This window comes from Electrona antarctica (genome assembly GCF_951216825.1).
Source record: "Electrona antarctica genome assembly, chromosome: 13".
Classification (NCBI taxonomy): domain Eukaryota; kingdom Metazoa; phylum Chordata; class Actinopteri; order Myctophiformes; family Myctophidae; genus Electrona; species Electrona antarctica.
This window is the reverse complement of record NC_136794.1, coordinates 43,581,729-43,601,358: the sequence shown is the minus strand read 5'-3', so window position 1 is coordinate 43,601,358 and position 19,630 is coordinate 43,581,729. Positions and strand designations below refer to the sequence as shown.

At 45.1% G+C, this 19,630-nt stretch overlaps 2 protein-coding genes across 3 annotated transcripts; both read right to left on the bottom strand.

Annotated features, from left to right (window-relative positions):
• Positions 1-95: 95 nt before the first annotated feature.
• Positions 96-2,433, bottom strand: LOC306935347 (titin-like). Of its 2 annotated transcripts, XM_079518355.1 has the most exons (3): positions 2,400-2,433; positions 931-2,366; positions 96-116 (listed from the first exon to the last, which is right to left on the bottom strand). In XM_079518355.1, the coding sequence occupies exon 2, from the start codon at positions 2,319-2,321 to the stop codon at positions 936-938; it is 1,386 nt and encodes a 461-aa protein (XP_079374481.1). In that variant the 5' UTR covers positions 2,322-2,366; positions 2,400-2,433; the 3' UTR covers positions 96-116; positions 931-935. The 2 variants fall into 2 exon arrangements, with proteins under 2 accessions (XP_079374481.1, XP_079374480.1); XM_079518354.1 differs by having other exon boundaries at positions 931-2,430.
• A 2,010-nt stretch (positions 2,434-4,443) lies between these two features.
• LOC306935191 (translationally-controlled tumor protein homolog) lies at positions 4,444-14,562 on the bottom strand. Its single transcript, XM_079518122.1, has 6 exons — positions 14,406-14,562; positions 11,945-12,012; positions 11,422-11,603; positions 8,611-8,716; positions 6,942-7,058; positions 4,444-5,072 (listed from the first exon to the last, which is right to left on the bottom strand). The coding sequence occupies exons 1-6, from the start codon at positions 14,431-14,433 to the stop codon at positions 5,070-5,072; spliced, it is 504 nt and encodes a 167-aa protein (XP_079374248.1). The 5' UTR covers positions 14,434-14,562; the 3' UTR covers positions 4,444-5,069.
• Positions 14,563-19,630: the final 5,068 nt, after the last annotated feature.

Below are 19,630 nucleotides of genomic sequence, written 5' to 3'. Positions count from 1 at the left end.
GTCACTGTGTGCCTTTGTTGTCTTGTATTGTATATTGTTTTGTATTGTATTGTACTGTATTGTATTGTATCTGTATGCTGCAGGGCGGGTCCTTGGGGTCCAAGACAAATGTCTCCCTTGGGAGACAAAATAAAGAAACCTTGAACCTTGAGTAAGACGCCCTTCAAAGGGGCCCATATTAGAAAATATCAACCCGTTTTGGGCGGGAACCCCTTCTGGTGTTTCATTATGTTATACTTTAGCTATTGAAAAATAGCAGATCTACAAGCTCATAGCTTGTAGGTCTGCTATTTTTGAAAAATCGTGAAAATGTAGTACAACTCTTTGAATATATATTCTTTCAGAGCGAACGTTTTTAACTCAAATCTTTGCTTCATGGGGGGTCCCTGGAACAACATATTTTCAGATGGGGGTCGGTGGCCAAATTACATATAATTTTTGGGGGTCCTTGACATGAAATATGGAGCACCACTGATACAGAAACATGAGGTATTTCAGACAGAAAACAGTCAGAATTTAGAAGACATTTTTTTTCATTTCGACGCCAGGCCTAAATGGGATAAAACACCCAAGGGCCAAATACATCTCCTCCACTGACATAATGTGCCTTCGGACTATAACAAAGTCACACAGGCCTTCATATGCATCTCATTTAAACTGTAACTATCATCATCAGTATTCAATATCAATGGTCTTAGGTGTTATGTGTGCTGTGAACAAAACACAAAAATAACTTTTTTCACCCTTATTTCATATTACCAAATGTAGCCAGACGTGCACGGTCTGGCTACATTTGACCCCTTCAGAATGAGACAACGAGGAACAAGGAATCCTGACAAATTATACAAATGCCCAGGTTAATAGTAAAATAAACTTCAGGTATGAAGCCGAGGGCCGCATAAAATCTATCAGGCCGCACTTTGGACACACCTGCTCTATATGAAGGTCTTGGAGGAGTAGCCGGCCTTGAAGTGAGAGTGGTGGTAGTGGTCGACTCTGGTCATTTCAGGGACGTATGCCTTCGCAGCTTCCTCGTCCTTGCGGCGGGATGAGAAGGCGGTGAACTCTCCTCCGGTCACGTCCAGGGTGCCGTAGTCCGAGGCCTCTCCCTTGGCGTTGGTGCACGTGCAGCGGTAGGTGCCGCTGTCCTCTGCTTGGCAGTCCAGGATAGCGATGGTCAAGACCCCGGTCATGTTGGTGAAGACGTACTTGCTGCTCTCGGAGATCTGAACGCCGTTGTGGCACCAGGTGATCTCTCCGTCGGGCCTGGCCCGGACGTTCAGCGTGAATTTGGTGTTTTGGCCGGTCGGCACACGGTGGGAGCGCATTCTGACGGTGACGCGGGGAGCGTGGTCCAGGCTGAAGGGTGTCTGGGTGACTTCCTGGTATGTCCTCTCTGCCTTCAGGGCAGACCTCCTGGCCTCGTGAGGAGAAGACGTGCTGTCAAAGTGCAGGGCAGAGCCCTCGAACCCGGAGGAGCGAGGGGATCTCTCCACGGACCTGACGGGGCTGGGGGAGCGGGCGCGGGTTCCCTCGGGGGTGGGGGACCTCCTCGCCGTTCCCTCCACCTCCACAGGAGGCCGGGCGCGCGGCGCTCTGATCAGCTCCGAGACCGGACGCATCAGCTCGATGTACGTCGGCGACAGGGACCTCCTTCTCCTCGTTAGCTGAGACAAAGTATGTTTCTTCTTGGTCGTCTCCGTGACCTCCTCGACCGCCTGCCTTCTCTCCACCTTGTCTGCCTGGCGGTGCACGGCGGTGCGCTCGTAGCGGCCGACGGGAGAGGCAGAGAAGAAGCCCAGAGGATCCAGTTCGTCCTCAGAGTCAGGAGACGGGGAGCGGCGGGCGTGTCTGACCGTCTCCAGATCGTCCAGGCTGGCGTTGGGGACGCGCCACCTGGGCCCGTACTGCTCCGTGATCCTGGGCGGCAGCGGCACCACGTAGGTCTGCCCCAGCCCGCCCAGAGGGACGCGCCGCCTGGGCCTCTTCTGCACCACGCTCCTCTCCGTCCTCGCGGGAAGCTCGTAGTGCTGGTCTCTCAGCGTCTTGTACCACTTCCGGTCCGACAGAGGCACATAGTGTCTGATGGTCTTGTCCTCGTCCAGAGCCCTGGGGTCGTGCACCACGGGCTCGGGGACCTCGTAAGGCATGACGATCCTGGTCTTCTCCTCTGTCTCCGGTTTCTTCTCCTCCATGATGTCGAACTCTCCCTTCACGTTCTTGGTGCTCCACGGAGGCTTGTAGAGCTCCGCGGCTCGGTCCAGAGCAGCCTGGGCCGTGGGGGTCAGCGGGACCGGCTCAGCGCTCTGCAGCAGCGCCATCTTTGTTTTAAGTCTCGTTTCTGTCTCCCCTCCTCCTCCTCTCTTCTACTGTCTCCTGGAGGGAGCGAGGTCGTCTACTCTTCTACTGTCTCCTGGAGGGAGCGAGGTCGTCCACTCTTCTACTGTCTCCTGGAGGGAGCGAGGTCGTCCACTCTTCTACTGTCTCCTGGAGGGAGCGAGGTCGTCCACTCTTCTCTCTCCTGGTATCAGCAGCTCCTCAGAGACACGGAGTCACAACTGAACACAAACAAAGACAACATGAAAACGACCTGTCGTTGTGACTGGTGGTGGAAAACGTACTCAAATGTTTTATGTATCAATGCTGCGATATAGGAAAAAAAAAGGAATTCAAAATGTACCCCAGTAAAAGTATAAAAGTAGTGGAATGAAAATGTAAAAGTACTCATTACGCAGAATGTCCTATTTCAGTGTTCAAAATGTATAAAACAAATCATTTGAAAATAGCCGATCTACAAGCTCAACACGTCGCAAAGCGACACACTGTGAGCTTGTACATCAGTTATTTTCAAAATAGATGAGGTAGGCTATATAAAGATAAAGTGTGTAAAGTACTTGAGTACATGAACTATACTTTAAGTTACTTTCTACCACTGTGATATAATTTTGTCTCATCTGGTCGTCTGTCATCACAAGACAGAAACAATGTTAGACAGCCTGTGGGGTTTCCCTGCATCGATTTATTGTCAATCAAAGCAAAACAAACAATTAAGCATAATTTGATCCTTTGTTAGATTTCCTTCCTATTAAAGCCAATATATTTTCACTTTGTTGTTTTTGTTTGGAAGCCTACAAGCTGTTTAAGAGATTACAATGAAACAAAATGAAACACGGTTGAGGTGGTTGTCTGAAGGCTGAGATCTGGAGGCTAACAGAGAAACATGAAACAGTCTAAATCAAATGTAACAAAGCCGGCTGTAAAGGCACATGTTGCTCTTGTGAGAGCTGTCTCGAGTAATAATAAATAATGTTAATTTAAACTCACCCAGTATTTGCCAGATGTAGTGTGGAAAGAAATAGTCTTTGTATTCCTATGTGCCTTAATTCAGACTAGTACAACTTCACCGATCTGTGCAGGGAGCCGGTTACTGGCTGGTAGTGGTAGTACTGTCCTGTCAGTGTCACACAGATCTGTTTACTGCCTGGTAGTTATACTGGTACCAACGAGCAGGTTATTTCTGGCAGCACTGGTACCAGAGCAGCCTGACAGCTGATTACATTTGGGGCGTGTGACTCATGACCAGCAGAGTGACATCAGATGGGTCAAATGTCATTAAAGGGGTATATACTACGAGCTTGTCTCTAAAAACAGAAATGACGTGCAAATGGCTTATATTCAGGCCAATGGGGTAGTCACGCAATACTAGGGATGACGCTCGATAACCGAAACAATCCGATAAGAAGCTTGAGTACCCGTTATCAATAAGCTTATCAAGCTTGTTATTGAGCATAGCGGTATAGTGGCCCGGTCATGTTTAAACAATCAAGACAAGTCAATCAAGAAACAAATGCTGTCCGGGTAAACACAATTATGGCGGTACATATATTAACAAGTTAAGTTTCTTTAATATTATTTTATTAGTAAAAAGGTCAATTGCCTTCCGTCTGTTAGTAAAGTACTGTATTTGAAGGCCCTAGTAAAAGATACTGGTTCTGTTCAGAATTTATTGTCTCCCGTCTTTCCACCAAAGAGTAAATGCTCGATAGTGGGCTCGATAAGAACCCCGGACCAGGCTCGATAAGTCTGATCGATAAGGTGCTCGTTATGAATACAAATTTACGAGCTCCATCCCTACTCTATACTCATACCATTTTGGTACAAACAAAACCTTTTCACCCATTCAGGACTGGTTGGGAACCCCTTAAGCATAGTTATACTTTAGCTATTGAAAAATAGCAGATCTACAAGCTTGTAGCGCAGCACCGCGGCCAAATAACGAAGATTCTGGGGGTCCTCGACATGAAATAATTTGAGAACAAATATAGAAACAAAATGTTTTTCTGAAAAAAAAATTTATAAGACATTTAGTAGAATTTGGTTCTCAAGCGTGACAGTGGCTTCTACATGGCTGTTCGAACACATGATCTAAAACAAAAACAGAAATTGATGTTTCACCAGGTTTTTATTGTCACAACTGAAAAGAGGAACAGCGTTCATTCATATTTCCATGCTAGATGGCAGAGATCAGAAATAATGCGACCACAAACCCAGCAGAGGAGGCCTGAGAGAGAGCCGACCCACCCACGGCTAAAAACACTTGACAGGGAGTTCTAAAACAACTTCCTGGATCTTCGTTGAACAAATAGTAGTGCAAGGCTTCATTTGAGTTTAACTTTCCTAGTTGCCTTTTTCTTTTGTTTAAATTCAATTTGGGATAATACCTGGCACTTGACCAACATTGGGGTAAACCAAACCACTGCAAAAGTGAAAAAAAGAAAAGAAAAAAGAGCTACGTTATTATTTTAAAAATGGCATTGGGTAAACCTGTTCAGTCACATATTCAACGCTAAACACTTTGGGGTGGTCTCGGGGGGGTGGGGGTGGTGGGGGGCTGTTTCTGGAGGACCAAAACAAAAGAAATCAATGTGGATGAATATGTAAATGATGTGGAGGAGAGGAGAGTCCAGGCATGTCGTCAGAGAGCAGGTGGCTTCATGTCGCTCCGTGTGTTCTCCAAGTCCTTTCAGAAGCAGCAAGACAATCAAGAAAGCAGATGGAGTTCCAGGTCATTACTGTGGGGGGAGAGAGGACAGGGGACACGAGGTTTGGTTTAGTCAACGTTTGAGTGAACTCCATCTAGCGACCCATTTCTGGGGGGGAAATCATTTGGTACAAATGGCATATCTACAAGGCAGCATGCGCTGCACCGTGAGCTTGTAGATCGGCCATATCCGGTAAAGAGATTTGGTGTAGAGGGAAAAAAATGCCTTTTAAAGAGCCCTGGTGTGCCTTTTTAAGACCCCTGGGGGACACTATTAAACTAAGTATATTGGCATTAAATGGAACAACCCTTTTTAAAATAAATATAAACTCAATCCAGAGGTTATGCGTGTGTGGATATTAATTTATTTTTAATAAAATATTGCAGGTGTATTAGCCTCAATACTGTGCAAGGAATCCATTACTTTTTTGGAATATGTTTTTTTTCCCGTCAAACTGACAACTGAGCAGAAACGCTACATCTTCAGTGTACTGGGATACTGGGTTTTACCAGAAACACTACATCTTCAGTGAGGGATACTGGGTTTTACCAGAAACGCTACATCTTCAGTGAGAGATACTGGGTTTTACCAGAAACACTACATCTTCAGTGAGGGATACTGGGTTTTACCAGAAACCCTACATCTGCAGTGAGGGATACTGGGTTTTACCAGAAACGCTACATCTTCAGTGTACTGGGATACTGGGTTTTACCAGAAACACTACATCTTCAGTGAGGGATACTGGGTTTTACCAGAAACACTAGTCTTCAGTGTACTGGGATACTGGGTTTTACCAGAAACGCTACATCTTCAGTGAGGGATACTGGGTTTTACCAGAAACACTACATCTTCAGTGAGGGATACTGGGTTTTACCAGAAACACTACATCTTCAGTGAGGGATACTGGGTTTTACCAGAAACACTACATCTTCAGTGAGGGATACTGGGTTTTACCAGAAACGCTACATCTTCAGTGAGGGATACTGGGTTTTACCAGAAACACTAGTCTTCAGTGAGGGATACTGGGTTTTACCAGAAACACTAGACCTTCAGTGAGGGATACTGGGTTTTACCAGAAACACTAGACCTTCAGTGAGGGATACTGGGTTTTACCAGAAACACTACATCTTCAGTGAGGGATACTGGGTTTTACCAGAAACACTACATCTTCAGTGAGGGATACTGGGTTTTACCAGAAACGCTACACCTTCAGTGAGGGAAACTGGGTTTTTATCAGAAACGCTACATCTTCAGTGAGGGACACTGGGTTTTACCAGAAACGCTACATCTTCAGTGAGGGATACTGGGTTTTTACCAGAAACACTAGTCTTCAATGAGGGATACTGGGTTTTACCAGAAACGCTAGACCTTCAGTGAGGGATACTGGGTTTTACCAGAAACGCTAGACCTTCATTGAGGGATACTGGGTTTTACCAGAAACGCTAGACCTTCATTGAGGGATACTGGGTTTTACCAGAAACGCTACATCTTCAGTGAGGGATACTGGGTTTTACCAGAAACACTACATCTTCAGTGAGAGATACTGGGTTTTACCAGAAACGCTACACCTTCAGTGAGGGATACTGGGTTTTACCAGAAACGCTACATCTTCAGTGAGGGATACTGGGTTTTACCAGAAACGCTACATCTTCAGTGAGAGATACTGGGTTTTACCAGAAACGCTACATCTTCAGTGAGGGATACTGGGTTTTACCAGAAACGCTACACCTTCAGTGATGGATACTGGGTTTTACCAGAAACACTACATCTTCAGTGAGGGATACTGGGTTTTACCAGAAACACTACACCTTCAGTGAGGGATACTGGGTTTTACCAGAAACACTACACCTTCAGGGAGGGATACTGGGTTTTGGGACCATGGGGTTTTGCAGGACTTACACATTTCTCCTGCTCGAGGCCGTCTTTGAAGAAGATCATGAACGGTGTGATTCCGTCCTCACGGAAGTCCAGCATCCCAACCAGACCGTCTGCGTTCATCGACTCTCCTGTGTAGAACTGAACACACACACACACACACATTATACCAGACCGTCTGTGTACAACTAAAAAAAAAAAAAAAAAAGCACACCAAGTTTCTCTGTCAGTGGTGCTCAAACTTTTGTCAAGCACGCCCCATAATTGGCCACCGACCCACATCTCAAAATATGTTGTTCCAGGGACCCCCCCCGACCCACATCTCAAAATATGTTGTTCCAGGGACACCCCTGCCCCCCCCCCCCTCACAAAATATGTTGTTCCAGGGATCCCCCCCCGGCCCACATCTCAAAATATGTTGTTCCAGGGACCCCCCCAACCTACTTCTGAAAATATGTTGTTCCAGGGACCCCCCGACCTACTTCTGAAAATGTGTTGTTCCAGGGACCACCCAGAAGCAAAGATTTGAGTTAAAAACTGTCACTGTGAAATACATTCAATGATTTGCACACGTTTCACGAGCAGATCTACAAGCTTTTAGCGCGGCACTCGGTGACATGCTATGAGCTTGTAGATCTGCCATTTTTTGCCAACAGCTAAAGTTTAAAATTATGGTTAACAGCTACGGTGACACAGATGCAGTCCAGTTCTCAATGGGTTAAGTCAATTTGAATGAGTCTGGAAAAGTGAAAGGTTTCGGCTAGCCGAGACATGTGGAAAGTTGACTTGTAAGACGTCAATCAGGAAGTAGACATTTCTTTTAACTGGTAATTTACTTCAGCTCTGTGTGACATACATGTGTGAGAGATTAAGTAAACTGAAAAGTGCAATCCGTATTGGAAGCCATTTATATTGTCTGGAGCCTCCATTGTTAAAATGACACGAAGCCAAGCCTTTTGTCCTTAACTGGGACAGGTTCATGTTCCCGCATGTCATCCATTTCCCCGCCCTGAACACCGTGGAGCCTTTAATGACTCATACAAGCAGCCCGTCAGGAATCCCATGAGTAATAGTATCCTCATGTACAGCATTGAGCGTTTCGCAACTGGAACCGACTCAGACAATAAGACAGAAAATACTGTTTGTTTAGGGCGATCAGCCATCATAGACACACGGTGACAAATTCTTCCGGTAATTAAAAACACAATTAGATTCCATGCGCACCAGGGAGGTTAAACTAGTTGGTCGTGATCTATAGATGGCCATTATTCACTGGATTATCAACATGGTTGAAAAAAAAGAAAATCTGAAAAGGTGTGCTAGGTTGAAGTAATTACGGTACAAAGCTAATCTTCTCCAGAGCATAAAGTTGGTCACGACAGGGAAGAGAGACTAATGGCGAGTTGACGCGGGCAGACGCAAAGACACAGTGTACCTTTCGCCAGCGACATGAAGATGCATGAGACATCTGTAGCTGCTGAAAAAGCTACAAACTGAAGCAGAGCTGGCTTCAACTTCCAGCTGTAGCTGCTCGTTCGAGCTTGTAGATCTGCTTTCTTGTTTATTTTAATCGTGGAAGTGTGTGCAAATCTTTGAATGTGTATTCTTTCCCAGCGAACGTTTTTAACTCAAACAGTGTATACACGTCCTCGGCATAATTGGTGTTAATGTGTCATCTGTGCAGTCAGCTCACCTGGTAGTTCTTGAAGTTCCCGAGGATCTTCTTCACCTCGTCCTGAGCGCCAGCCATGAACGGCTTCACTCGCTCTGGGTCGCTCTCTGCCAGCCTCCCCTTGACCCTGGAAAGACAGACAGACACATTAGACCTACAGGCTCCCCTTGACCCTGGAGACAGATATTAGACCTACAGGCTCCCCTTGACCCTGGAGACAGATATTAGACCTACAGCCACCCCTTGACCCTGGAGACAGATATTAGAACTACAGGCTCCCCTTGACCCTGGAGACAGATATTAGACCTACAGCCACCCCTTGACCCTGGAGAAAAAAAAAGGCGTATTTAGCCACTTGTTCAAATGTGCTCCCCCCCCCCCCCCCGACAAATTGCTAAAACGAAAGAAAGCAGCTAATGAAAAGAGATGTAACACTCACCTTTTAGGTGAGCGTCATAAAAGCAAAAGCAGGTGGTGAAAAGCCTCAGTCACACATTGGAAACAGACACCGTACATGTTCTGTCTCTGTTCTGGGGGGGGAGAAGAGCAGCTCGCAATTCATTTTCAATGGGAGTCGCATGATTTTGACAGAGCAGCGCTGCTCCATGGGGGGGGGGGGCAGAACAGAGCATGGCTGTTTCAACAAAACCATGTGACTCCCATTGAAAATGAATTGAGAGCTGCTTTGCCCCCCCCCCCCCCCCCTTCACTCCACCCGTTTCGAATGTGTGACTGAGGTCAAAGAGTGCTTGAGATGCAAAGTGCCTCATGAGGTTGTGATCTCTGTGATCTGCCCACAAAAAGTACAATTTGTACTTTAGGCAGTACAGTAGGCGTGACTATCGAGCAGCTCTCAATGTCTGGAGGGGGTTTGCTGACTTTGATCAGTCACTCTGATTGATTGATTTATTAACGGTTTGCAGAATGGGTACATTTCACATGAAAGCACAACTATGCAAAAACAGTTACTGAGGACGACACTCTGATAAAGCATTACACTTGTTTACAACAGCCTGGGTCCACCCTTTTCAATTCATCAGAACATTTAGAGACGTACAAATGTACACTTCTGTAACAAATACACTTCATGTCTTAATGGCCGTTGGTAGGGCGTTCCACATTTTGGTGGCATAGGAGCGAAATTAATTTAGTCCCTCGTTTGTGCCGAATCTGGGTTGAACATGGTTTGTTGAACTCCCTCTGGTGTTGTGGGTGTGGACTTCGTTGACATTGAGGAAGTATTTAGACAGGTACATGGGCATCTTAGTGAAGTATTTAGACAGGTACATGGGTATCTTGGTGAAGTATTTAGATAGGTACATGGGTATCTTGAAGTATTTAGACAGGTACAAGGGTATCTTGGTGGTGTAGCGAATCTTGTGGACCAGACCCATTGCAAGATGCTGTACTCTTGTCGTCAACCCTAAGCCATTCCAGCCTGTCAAAATGGACCGGAGGTGAGGTGGGTTCGGGGAGCGAGGCCAAGTAGCCTGACCAGTTTGTTTTGGGATAGTCTGGAGCCTTGTTTTAAGGGCATTTAAGGTGAGAAATTGACATGAAATACTTTGAGAACCACCGACAGAAACATAGGGTTTTTTCCAGAATAGTGTCATGATTTAGAAGACCTTTTGTAGAATCTGGTCTCAATCCTAAATGGGTTAACCCATTTAGACCTGGGAACGATTCTACAAATGCCTTCTAAATCCTGAAAAACCATCAAACCTCAAACATTTTCTTGTCAAGGACCCCAAAAAAATCTGCATTTGGCCGCCGACACCCCATCTGAAAATATGTTGTTCCAGGGACCCCCCCACCCCCCCAGAAGCGAATTCATCATTTTTCAAAAATAGCAGACCTACAAGTTCATAGCGCGGCACTCGGTGCCACGCTATGAGCTTGAAGATCTGCTATTTTTCAATAGCTAAAGTATAACATAATGCTTAACACACCAAGAGGGATTCCCACCCAGAATGGGTTAAACGCAGCAGATAAACCAACCGACCTCACTAAGCAGGCATGTCACGGCGAGTTGTGTGACTACCATGTGACTGGCTGCATCGGGTGGAGTGGCTCTGCGTCTGCTCAGTCTACACGTCTATGACGAGGGGGTCGATGGCGTGCTCCTTTAGAGCCAATCAGGACAAAATATTTATTTTTTTTGCGTGCGGCATACGTCTTCTGACAGACGTACTAGGGGTTGGAACATACATCTAGCAATGAGCCCAACCCAGTAGCCACTTTGAGTGTTACCACACAAGGCCACGGGTGAACATGTACTGTTACTATTACTAACCCTATACCCCAAACCTAAACATAACCGCTGCAACCACGATCCCCATCTGAAAATATGTTGTTCCAGCGACCCACCAGAAGTAAGTTTGAGTTAAAAACGTTCTCTGAAAGAATATATGTGGCCAAGATTTGCACCACATTGGCACGATTAAAATAAATAGCAGATCTACAAGTTCGTAGCGCGGCACTCGGTGCCGCGCTATGAGCTTGTAGATCTGCTATTTTTCAACGGCTAAAGTATAACATAGGCTAATGGTTAAAACACCAAAAGGGGTTCCCGTACAGAATGGGTTAAGCATTAGGTTATACTAGCTATTGCAATATAGGACAGCGGCCATTCATTGTCGTCGACACAAATATTGTCCACTAGTCCCTTCCTAACATTTTAGTCTAGTTTCTATTTGTTGACAAAATTGTCAATACATTTAGTCTTAGTCATCGTAGATTAGTTCATTTAGTTTGTCAGTGGAAAAAAGGGTAGTCGACGAACATCTTTCGTCTTAGTTTTAGTGGACGACATCAACCCTGCTCTGTACTCACGACTTCATGTACTCCTTGATGTAAGCGATGAAGCTGGTCTTGTTGAAGCCCGTCTCCACCAGCTTGTGGTTGAGGATGATGTCCACACCCGACACTGTGGTGCCCTCCAGGTCATCGCTCGCCTCCTCCGCCGACTCGTTGGCTCCCAGGAGCTCGATGTTGTCTTCCGACCGGCTGATCATCTGGACAGACGAGACAGACAGGACAGAGAGGGAGAAGCATTAGAGACAGGAGGGGGGGGGGGGGGGGTGTACGAATATGTTTGTACTTATAATAATTAATAAAGTGTTCAATCAATAAATACTATATACTCTTTTTCCAAGTGTCTGTTTTTCACTACTGAATGGAGTACAAAGCCACTCAGTAGTGAGTACAATCACAATAGAAGGTGTTGAGTGATTTCCATGCAAACCAATCACAATGCAAGGTGATGTCGAGTGATTTCCATGCAAACCAGAGGTCAAGAGGACCGGAGTTTGGTTCAAGCCGGACATAGATTTAATCGACGGCGTCGTTTACACACCTTTCCCTCCACTTCCAGGATGATTCCGTTGTCTTTGATCTTGTAGATGTCCGAGAACATCTCGTCACCTGGGGAGACAAACGAAATCAAAGGGTTTAGAACAGTGTTTCCCCAGCCTGGAGGGGTGACAGTGGGCCGCCCGCGCAGAATTGGAAAAATAAAGATTATATGTGACCAGATTTGACTGAGCGCCTGCCATCGCGCAAACTGCAGCTTTTCACCAGAGAAAAACTTTTTTTTTTTTTTAATGAGTTAATAGCACAGGCAGACTCTTGACCACATACTAGAGCATGTCTGAAATAAGTGTCAGAGCTGAAATCGACATGTAAATATGAAATAAATGCTTAAACATGTAGCTAGGTGTAATGCTAGAGACCACAGAAGTGAACCTTTCAAGCCTGTTTTCTGCTCTATAAGCCATATCTCCAAAACTGGTGGGTCAAACTGAACAACCAACATGTCAATTTGAAGCTATGATCCCCTGCTTTCATAAAACATGACAAAACGAAAATTCAAAAAAATCCAATGGTCGACGCTCAGTCAAATTTAGTCACATATATCTTTCTGAAAAGAATTCCTCGTTAAACCTTGAACAAAATTAAATCACACCTGTGTGAAGTGAGGGGCCCGCTTCATAGTACATCATGCATTTTCAGTCAATGGGGATTTAATCTTTGTGTAGGACAAAAATAAGCATTTTGCTGGTCCACATAAGACTTAAAATCTCCATTCATGAAAGTTAAAAATCTACACTAATGGCTAAATATGAGGGGCTAGCACCCCTCAAAAAAAATAAATAAAACACACCCGTGTGCTTTGGATAAAGCCATAAAAAGTACTAAGACTTGTTTACATCAGGGTCCTCCATTTTCAATTAATCAGGAAGTAATAGTATGTGCAGTCTATTTATATGAATCTGCAGCCTGCCAACCAGCCGTATACAATGTACACTAAAGACGCAAAGAATGGCCCAGTGACATCACAAAAGGTACACGTGTACATAAACATTACAGAGACTTTAGTTGTCACTGTACAATACTTTAACAGTTTGTCATGTTGCACACACGCCTAAAACAGGTCGTATTTGCGCCGCCCTCGTTGAAAACAATGCATTCCAAACTCCAGCGTGTCCCTCTCCATCCAGGCTGCATGATCAGCGCTCAGTTTTTCTGCCCCCTCAATGGCGTCACTCTGTCTTACTCTATGGCTCTGCTGTAGCCCAGCAGATTTTAACACAACTACATAATAAAAAAAAAGAGAAAACCCTGTAGTTTAACGGAGGCCTCCATTTTGTTACAAACTTTAGCAGCATAGATAGAAAACTAGTGTAAGGCTTCAGATTGCAATCCCGGGCATAGCCCTCGGACGCTACATCAATGGTTTTCAAACTTTTTCAGACATGTCAACTTGTCAAGGACCCCAAATTGACACTCATCAGCCCGCGGACCCCCCCATTTGAAAACATATGCCAGGGACCCCCATAAGAGAAGATTTGTACGGCTCTAGCAGTGATTCTCAATCTCAACCAGCTTCATTTAATGGCATTTCTATCTCTGGGACGCCCAATTTATATTCCAAAATCAATGTTAATTTAACTCCGAGAGTTAAATTAACTCCCGGAGTTAGACTTATAAGGGTCCATCACACACAGCTAGCTAGCGCCGCTATAATATATTATGGTGTTGTGTTGTTGCCGCTAGCCTAGCGGCCGGCTAACCGCTAACGGTCCGTTACAATATGATATAGAAACGAGACGATAAAACCACTTTTAAACAACGACTATCGGTCGGTTTTATCGTAATTATTCTAAACAAGTGGTCGAATTATCGTCGGGTGTTTCTTTCCCCTTTTCTTTAAGGCCACGCCACGATGGGGGGGGGGGGGGGGGCAAGCCACGCCAGGCTGTGAATCATTGCCGGAAAATCAGATGAAAAAAGGTTTACTTTACGGTACAGTCCGCCGTACGACGGTGTCGCGCAACATGGGACGCTAGATCTACAAGCTCTCGGCACTGGGCGGACGGGCCGCGCTGTGGGCTTGTATATCTGCGCCGCCCGCCGCCTCGTCACGCCGCCGTTTCCTTTCCACATCGAGTTAGCTTATCAAAGCTAAGCTAACGGTTAGCGTCGGTTAGCTTCTTTAAAACATCAACCAAACACACAAAGCAGAAACATCTAGTTATTAGGATAAAACTACACCCGTTCTGTCGTCCAGAAGTACAACAAAAGGATAACTGTTTAGCACTAAAGACTCGACGAAAAGTGCAATGAAAATATATATTTATATATTTATAGATGTTTATGTTGTTGTTTAAATGCCGCCCCAATGTGGCCCACCGGCTCTCCGTCATCATGCTATCATCATGACAGCAACAAATACACACAATACAATAAGAGCTGCTCTTACTTCCTTATTAAAACAACGACATGTATGTAATATAGTGTAAAGAGCGGGTCCATACCGGTGATGATGTCCTTGTAGATGATCATTTTGAGGTGTTTTTAGGGGGGGGTTCGGGGCGGCAGAGACAGTGGATCAGTCCTAACGGGACGAGACGAAGAGGCGAAAAGACCGATCCGGGCCTCCGGCACCACGATTTACCTCACACACTGACACCACGTGACCCTGGCGCCGCCGTGACGTCACGCTGCTGCTGCCTGGGCCTGCATGGTGGTGGCGCAGTGGTGGTGGTGCTTCTCAACCGGTGGTCCGCGGACCAACCCGGTGGGCCTTGAGGTGCTTCCAGGTGGTCCCCATGATGATGCAGCTGAATGATGGAGAGTTGGTAACCAAATGGACCCCCCCCCCCAGGCAGGGGTCCTTGAGGGAGTTCCAGCGGGTCCCAGACAGTGTAGTGCTCTATTGGGTCGTCCACTCACAGTTAACAGTTTTTGTATTGAGTTGTGCTTGAAATGTACTGTAATTCTGCAAACTGTTAAGAAATACTTCAATCAATCAATAAATCCCATGATGCAGCTGAATGATGGAGAGTTGGTAACCAAATGGACCCCCCCCCCCAGGCAGGGGCCCTTGAGGGAGTTCCAGGGGGTCCCCAGCTAAATGGACCCTTATGGGTCCCACTCAGAGAGTGGGAACTATTTGGTTCCATTTGTACACTCTCAGGGTTAAATTAACATTGATTGATTGATTGATTGATTGATTGATTGATTGATTACATTAATGCCACGGATTTGGCACAGACGGACAGACAATGAAAGTTTTGCCATCCTAAGTTTTGCCCAATCAGAATTTTGCACTTCATTTATTTGTTGGTGATTTGGAGACCAGAGTTCGATTCCCCCTCATGGAAGATATATTAATATCCTAATACGCTATAATATTGCATTATTCTGAAGAACAAGTTAGTTATTGATCAGTTAAAGTTAGTTATTGATCAGTTAAGTTAAGTGCCTGGTAATGGCATACCTGGATGTAAAATATTAAAACAATATTTGAGTTATAGTTTTCCACTGTGTTTGTGACTTACTTATCTGCCTTTGATTTTCTATACTGCTTATATTTACATTGTTAGTAGATATGATTGAATTGATGAATTTGGATAAATTCTTTCCAGATGACCAAGTGGGGTCCGGGGACCCCCAGGGGTCCTTGAGGGAGTTCCAGGGGTCCCCAGCTAAATGATAGTTAGTAACCAAACCCTTAATGGGTAACTCTGAGAGTGTTAGCAATAGTATATAGTATCATTGCCATCTAGTGGCTGTTATAAATCATAGCACATATCACTACATCCCTTTTTCTTTCAATGTAAAATCACAACGAAATACTTTTAAACATGTATGGTGAACTCTGTGAAATTACACAACTCTTCTCTTCTCTCTGCTGTTGAACACAGAGCTCTTCATCTTCCCTATCTACTGCTGTTGAACATAGAGCTCTTCATCTTCTCTATCTACTGCTGTTGAACATAGAGCTCTTCATCTTCTCTATCTACTGCTGTTGAACATAGAGCTCTTCATCTTCTCTATCTACTGCTGTTGAACATAGAGCTCTTCATCTTCCCTATCTACTGCTGTTGAACATAGAGCTCTTCATCTTCTCTATCTACTGCTGTTGAACATAGAGCTCTTCATCTTCTCTATCTACTGCTGTTGAACATAGAGCTCTTCATCTTCTCTATCTACTGCTGTTGAACATAGAGCTCTTCATCTTCCCTATCTACTGCTGTTGAACATAGAGCTCTTCATCTTCTCTATCTACTGCTGTTGAACATAGAGCTCTTCATCTTCTCTATCTACTGCTGTTGAACATATAGCTCTTCATCTTCCCTATCTACTGCTGTTGACCATAGAGCTCTTCATCTTCCCTATCTACTGCTGTTGAACATAGAGCTCTTCATCTTCCCTATCTACTGCTGTTGAACATAGAGCTATTCATCTTCCCTATATACTGCTGTTGAACATATAGCTCTTCATCTTCTCTATCTACTGCTGTTGACCATAGAGCTCTTCATCTTCCCTATCTACTGCTGTTGAACACATAGAGCTCTTCATCTTCTCTATCTACTGCTGTTGACCATAGAGCTCTTCATCTTCCCTATCTACTGCTGTTGAACATAGAGCTCTTCATCTTCCCTATCTACTGCTGTTGAACATAGAGCTCTTCATCTTCCCTATCTACTGCTGTTGACCATAGAGCTCTTCATCTTCCCTATCTACTGCTGTTGAACATAGAGCTCTTCATCTTCCCTATCTACTGCTGTTGAACATAGAGCTCTTCATCTTCCCTATCTACTGCTGTTGAACATAGAGCTCTTCATCTTCCCTATCTACTGCTGTTGAACATAGAGCTCTTCATCTTCCCTATCTACTGCTGTTGAACATAGAGCTCTTCATCTTCCCTATCTACTGCTGTTGAACACATAGAGCTCTTCATCTTCTCTATCTACTGCTGTTGACCATAGAGCTCTTCATCTTCCCTATCTACTGCTGTTGAACATATAGAGCTCTTCATCTTCCCTATATACTGCTGTTGACCATAGAGCTCTTCATCTTCCCTATCTACTGCTGTTGAACATATAGAGCTCTTCATCTTCCCTATATACTGCTGTTGAACATAGAGCTCTTCATCTTCCCTATCTACTGCTGTTGACCATAGAGCTCTTCATCTTCCCTATCTACTGCTGTTGAACACATAGAGCTCTTCAACTCCCCTATCTACTGCTGTTGACCATAGAGCTCTTCATCTTCCCTATCTACTGCTGTTGACCATAGAGCTCTTCATCTTCCCTATCTACTGCTGTTGAACATAGAGCTCTTCATCCTCCCTATCTACTGCTGTTGAACATAGAGCTCTTCATCTTCCCTATCTACTGCTGTTGAACATAGAGCTCTTCATCTACTGCTGTTGAAAACACAATAATTTTACTCTGTGCACAAGTACCGGACTGTACCGGTATGTAAGATGTAACAATAAAGAACCTTGAACCACAAGGTAAGTGTATCGATACAAAGTATTTATTTTAAACAAACCAACAAAACACACACGACACTGTAATATATATTCATTCATTCATTTATTCATTCAAGTTTTATTTATTCTCAAAATTACACGGAGTAATCAAACTCATTTTCAGTGTCGTCAAGTAATACAATCACATAGAAAAACATCACAATACATCAGAAGATCATAAAAACAAAGAATACAATACAATACAAGGTATACATGTGAAATTACATAGGTTTACAAATAAAGAGCTAAAACAAATTTCAAATAAAAGCTATTTTTTCTCTCCAAAATGATCTAAAAACAGTTAAGGTTTTAAAACGATGCAATATACATACAACGATAAAGATAAATAGTATTAGAAAATAGATAAAATAGCAAAAAACTGTGGGATACAATATATAGTGCAAATGTATCGGCTAGCAGCAGTTGAATTCCCATCCAAAAGAAAAAATGAAGAATTTTATAAATTTAAAGAACAAACACACATCAAATTAAAGTTATTATTAGTTTATATAACAGAATTTCTATGTACCGATGTCATTTACTGTAGTCCATTCTCTCTCTCTCTCTCTCTCTCTCTCTCTCTCTCTCTCTCTCTCTCTCTCTCTCTCTCTCTCTCTCTCTCTCTCTCTCTCTCTCTCTCTCTCTCTCTCTCTCTCTCGTTACTGCCCCACCAATCGTCTGACTGCCCAGCCTACAAATCCCACAGTCAGCCCGCGGTACCCAACATGCTGGTGTGAAAAAGCTTATGCTGAACCAGGATCAGCTTTATCATGAGGAAACCGGCAGGCAGCTTCTGTCACCCCAGGAGGGCCAGCTGAGGAGATGGGTGGACCCTCTTCTCTTCTGTCACCCCAGGAGGGCCAGCTGAGGAGATGGGTGGACCCTCTTCTCTTCTGTCCCCCAGGAGGACCAGCTGAGGAGATGGGTGGACCCTCTTCTGTCACCCCCAGGAGGACCAGCAGAGGAGATGGGTGGACCCTCTTCTGTCACCCCCAGGAGGACCAGCAGAGGAGATGGGTGGACCCTATTCTGTCACCCCCAGGAGGACCAGCTGAGGAGATGGGTGGACCGTCTTCTCTTCTGTCCCCCCAGGAGGGCCAGCTGAGGAGATGGGTGGACCCTCTTCTCTTCTGTCCCCCCAGGAGGGCCAGCTGAGGAGATGGGTGGACCCTCTTCTCTTCTGTCCCCCCAGGAGGGCCAGCTGAGGAGATGGGTGGACCCTCTTCTCTTCTGTCACCCCAGGAGGGCCAGCTGAGGAGATGGGTGGACCCTCTTCTCTTCTGTCCCCCCAGGAGGACCAGCTGAGGAGATGGGTGGACCCTCTTCTCTTCTGTCCCCCCAGGAGGACCAGCTGAGGAGATGGGTGGACCCTCTTCTCTTCTGTCACCCCAGGAGGGCCAGCTGAGGAGATGGGTGGACCCTCTTCTATTCTGTCCCCCCAGGAGGACCAGCTGAGGAGATGGGTGGACCCTCTTCTCTTCTGTCCCCCCAGGAGGACCAGCTGAGGAGATGGGTGGACCCTCTTCTCTTCTGTCCCCCCAGGAGGACCAGCTGAGGTCTGGGTGGACATTCTTATCTATTATGACGGGGAGGGAGGAATGTGTGGGACTGGACAATCTGTCCGGGAACACCTACAGTACATGAAAGGAACACAAGGTATGTAATATGTATTTCAGAAGATTAAGAGCAGCATAAAACATAACAAGATGATGTTCAAAGTGTGTTATGGTTGATTAAACTAAAAACCCTGATTCTTATTTTCTATTTTTCTGTTTATTCCTTATGCAATTTCAACTATTTATTTAACATTCTTATCATTTATTGTCTCCACCAGGCCGAAGGCATGGGGAGAGAGTATGTTTTGCACTCCGTGTGTGTGTCCGTCCTTCCGTCCGTCTGTGTACAGCTAATCTCCGGCACCGTTAACCCGGTCGATGCCAAACTTTGCACACACACTCCCTGGATGCCAACGATGAACCTCTGCCCCAAATTTTCCAGAACGGCCTGTTATAGCGCCACCATGAGGCAGCTTTTCACATTTTTTACGTAAAACTGCACCGATCTGCGTGAAACGTTGCATGCACACTCCCTAGAGGCCAAAGACAAACCTTTGACCTGCATTTTCCGCATCTGCCTTTTATAGCGCCACCAGGAGGCCGACATTTGTTAAAACACATTTTTTGATATTACTCCTCCAGATTCTGTCCAAAAATCTCC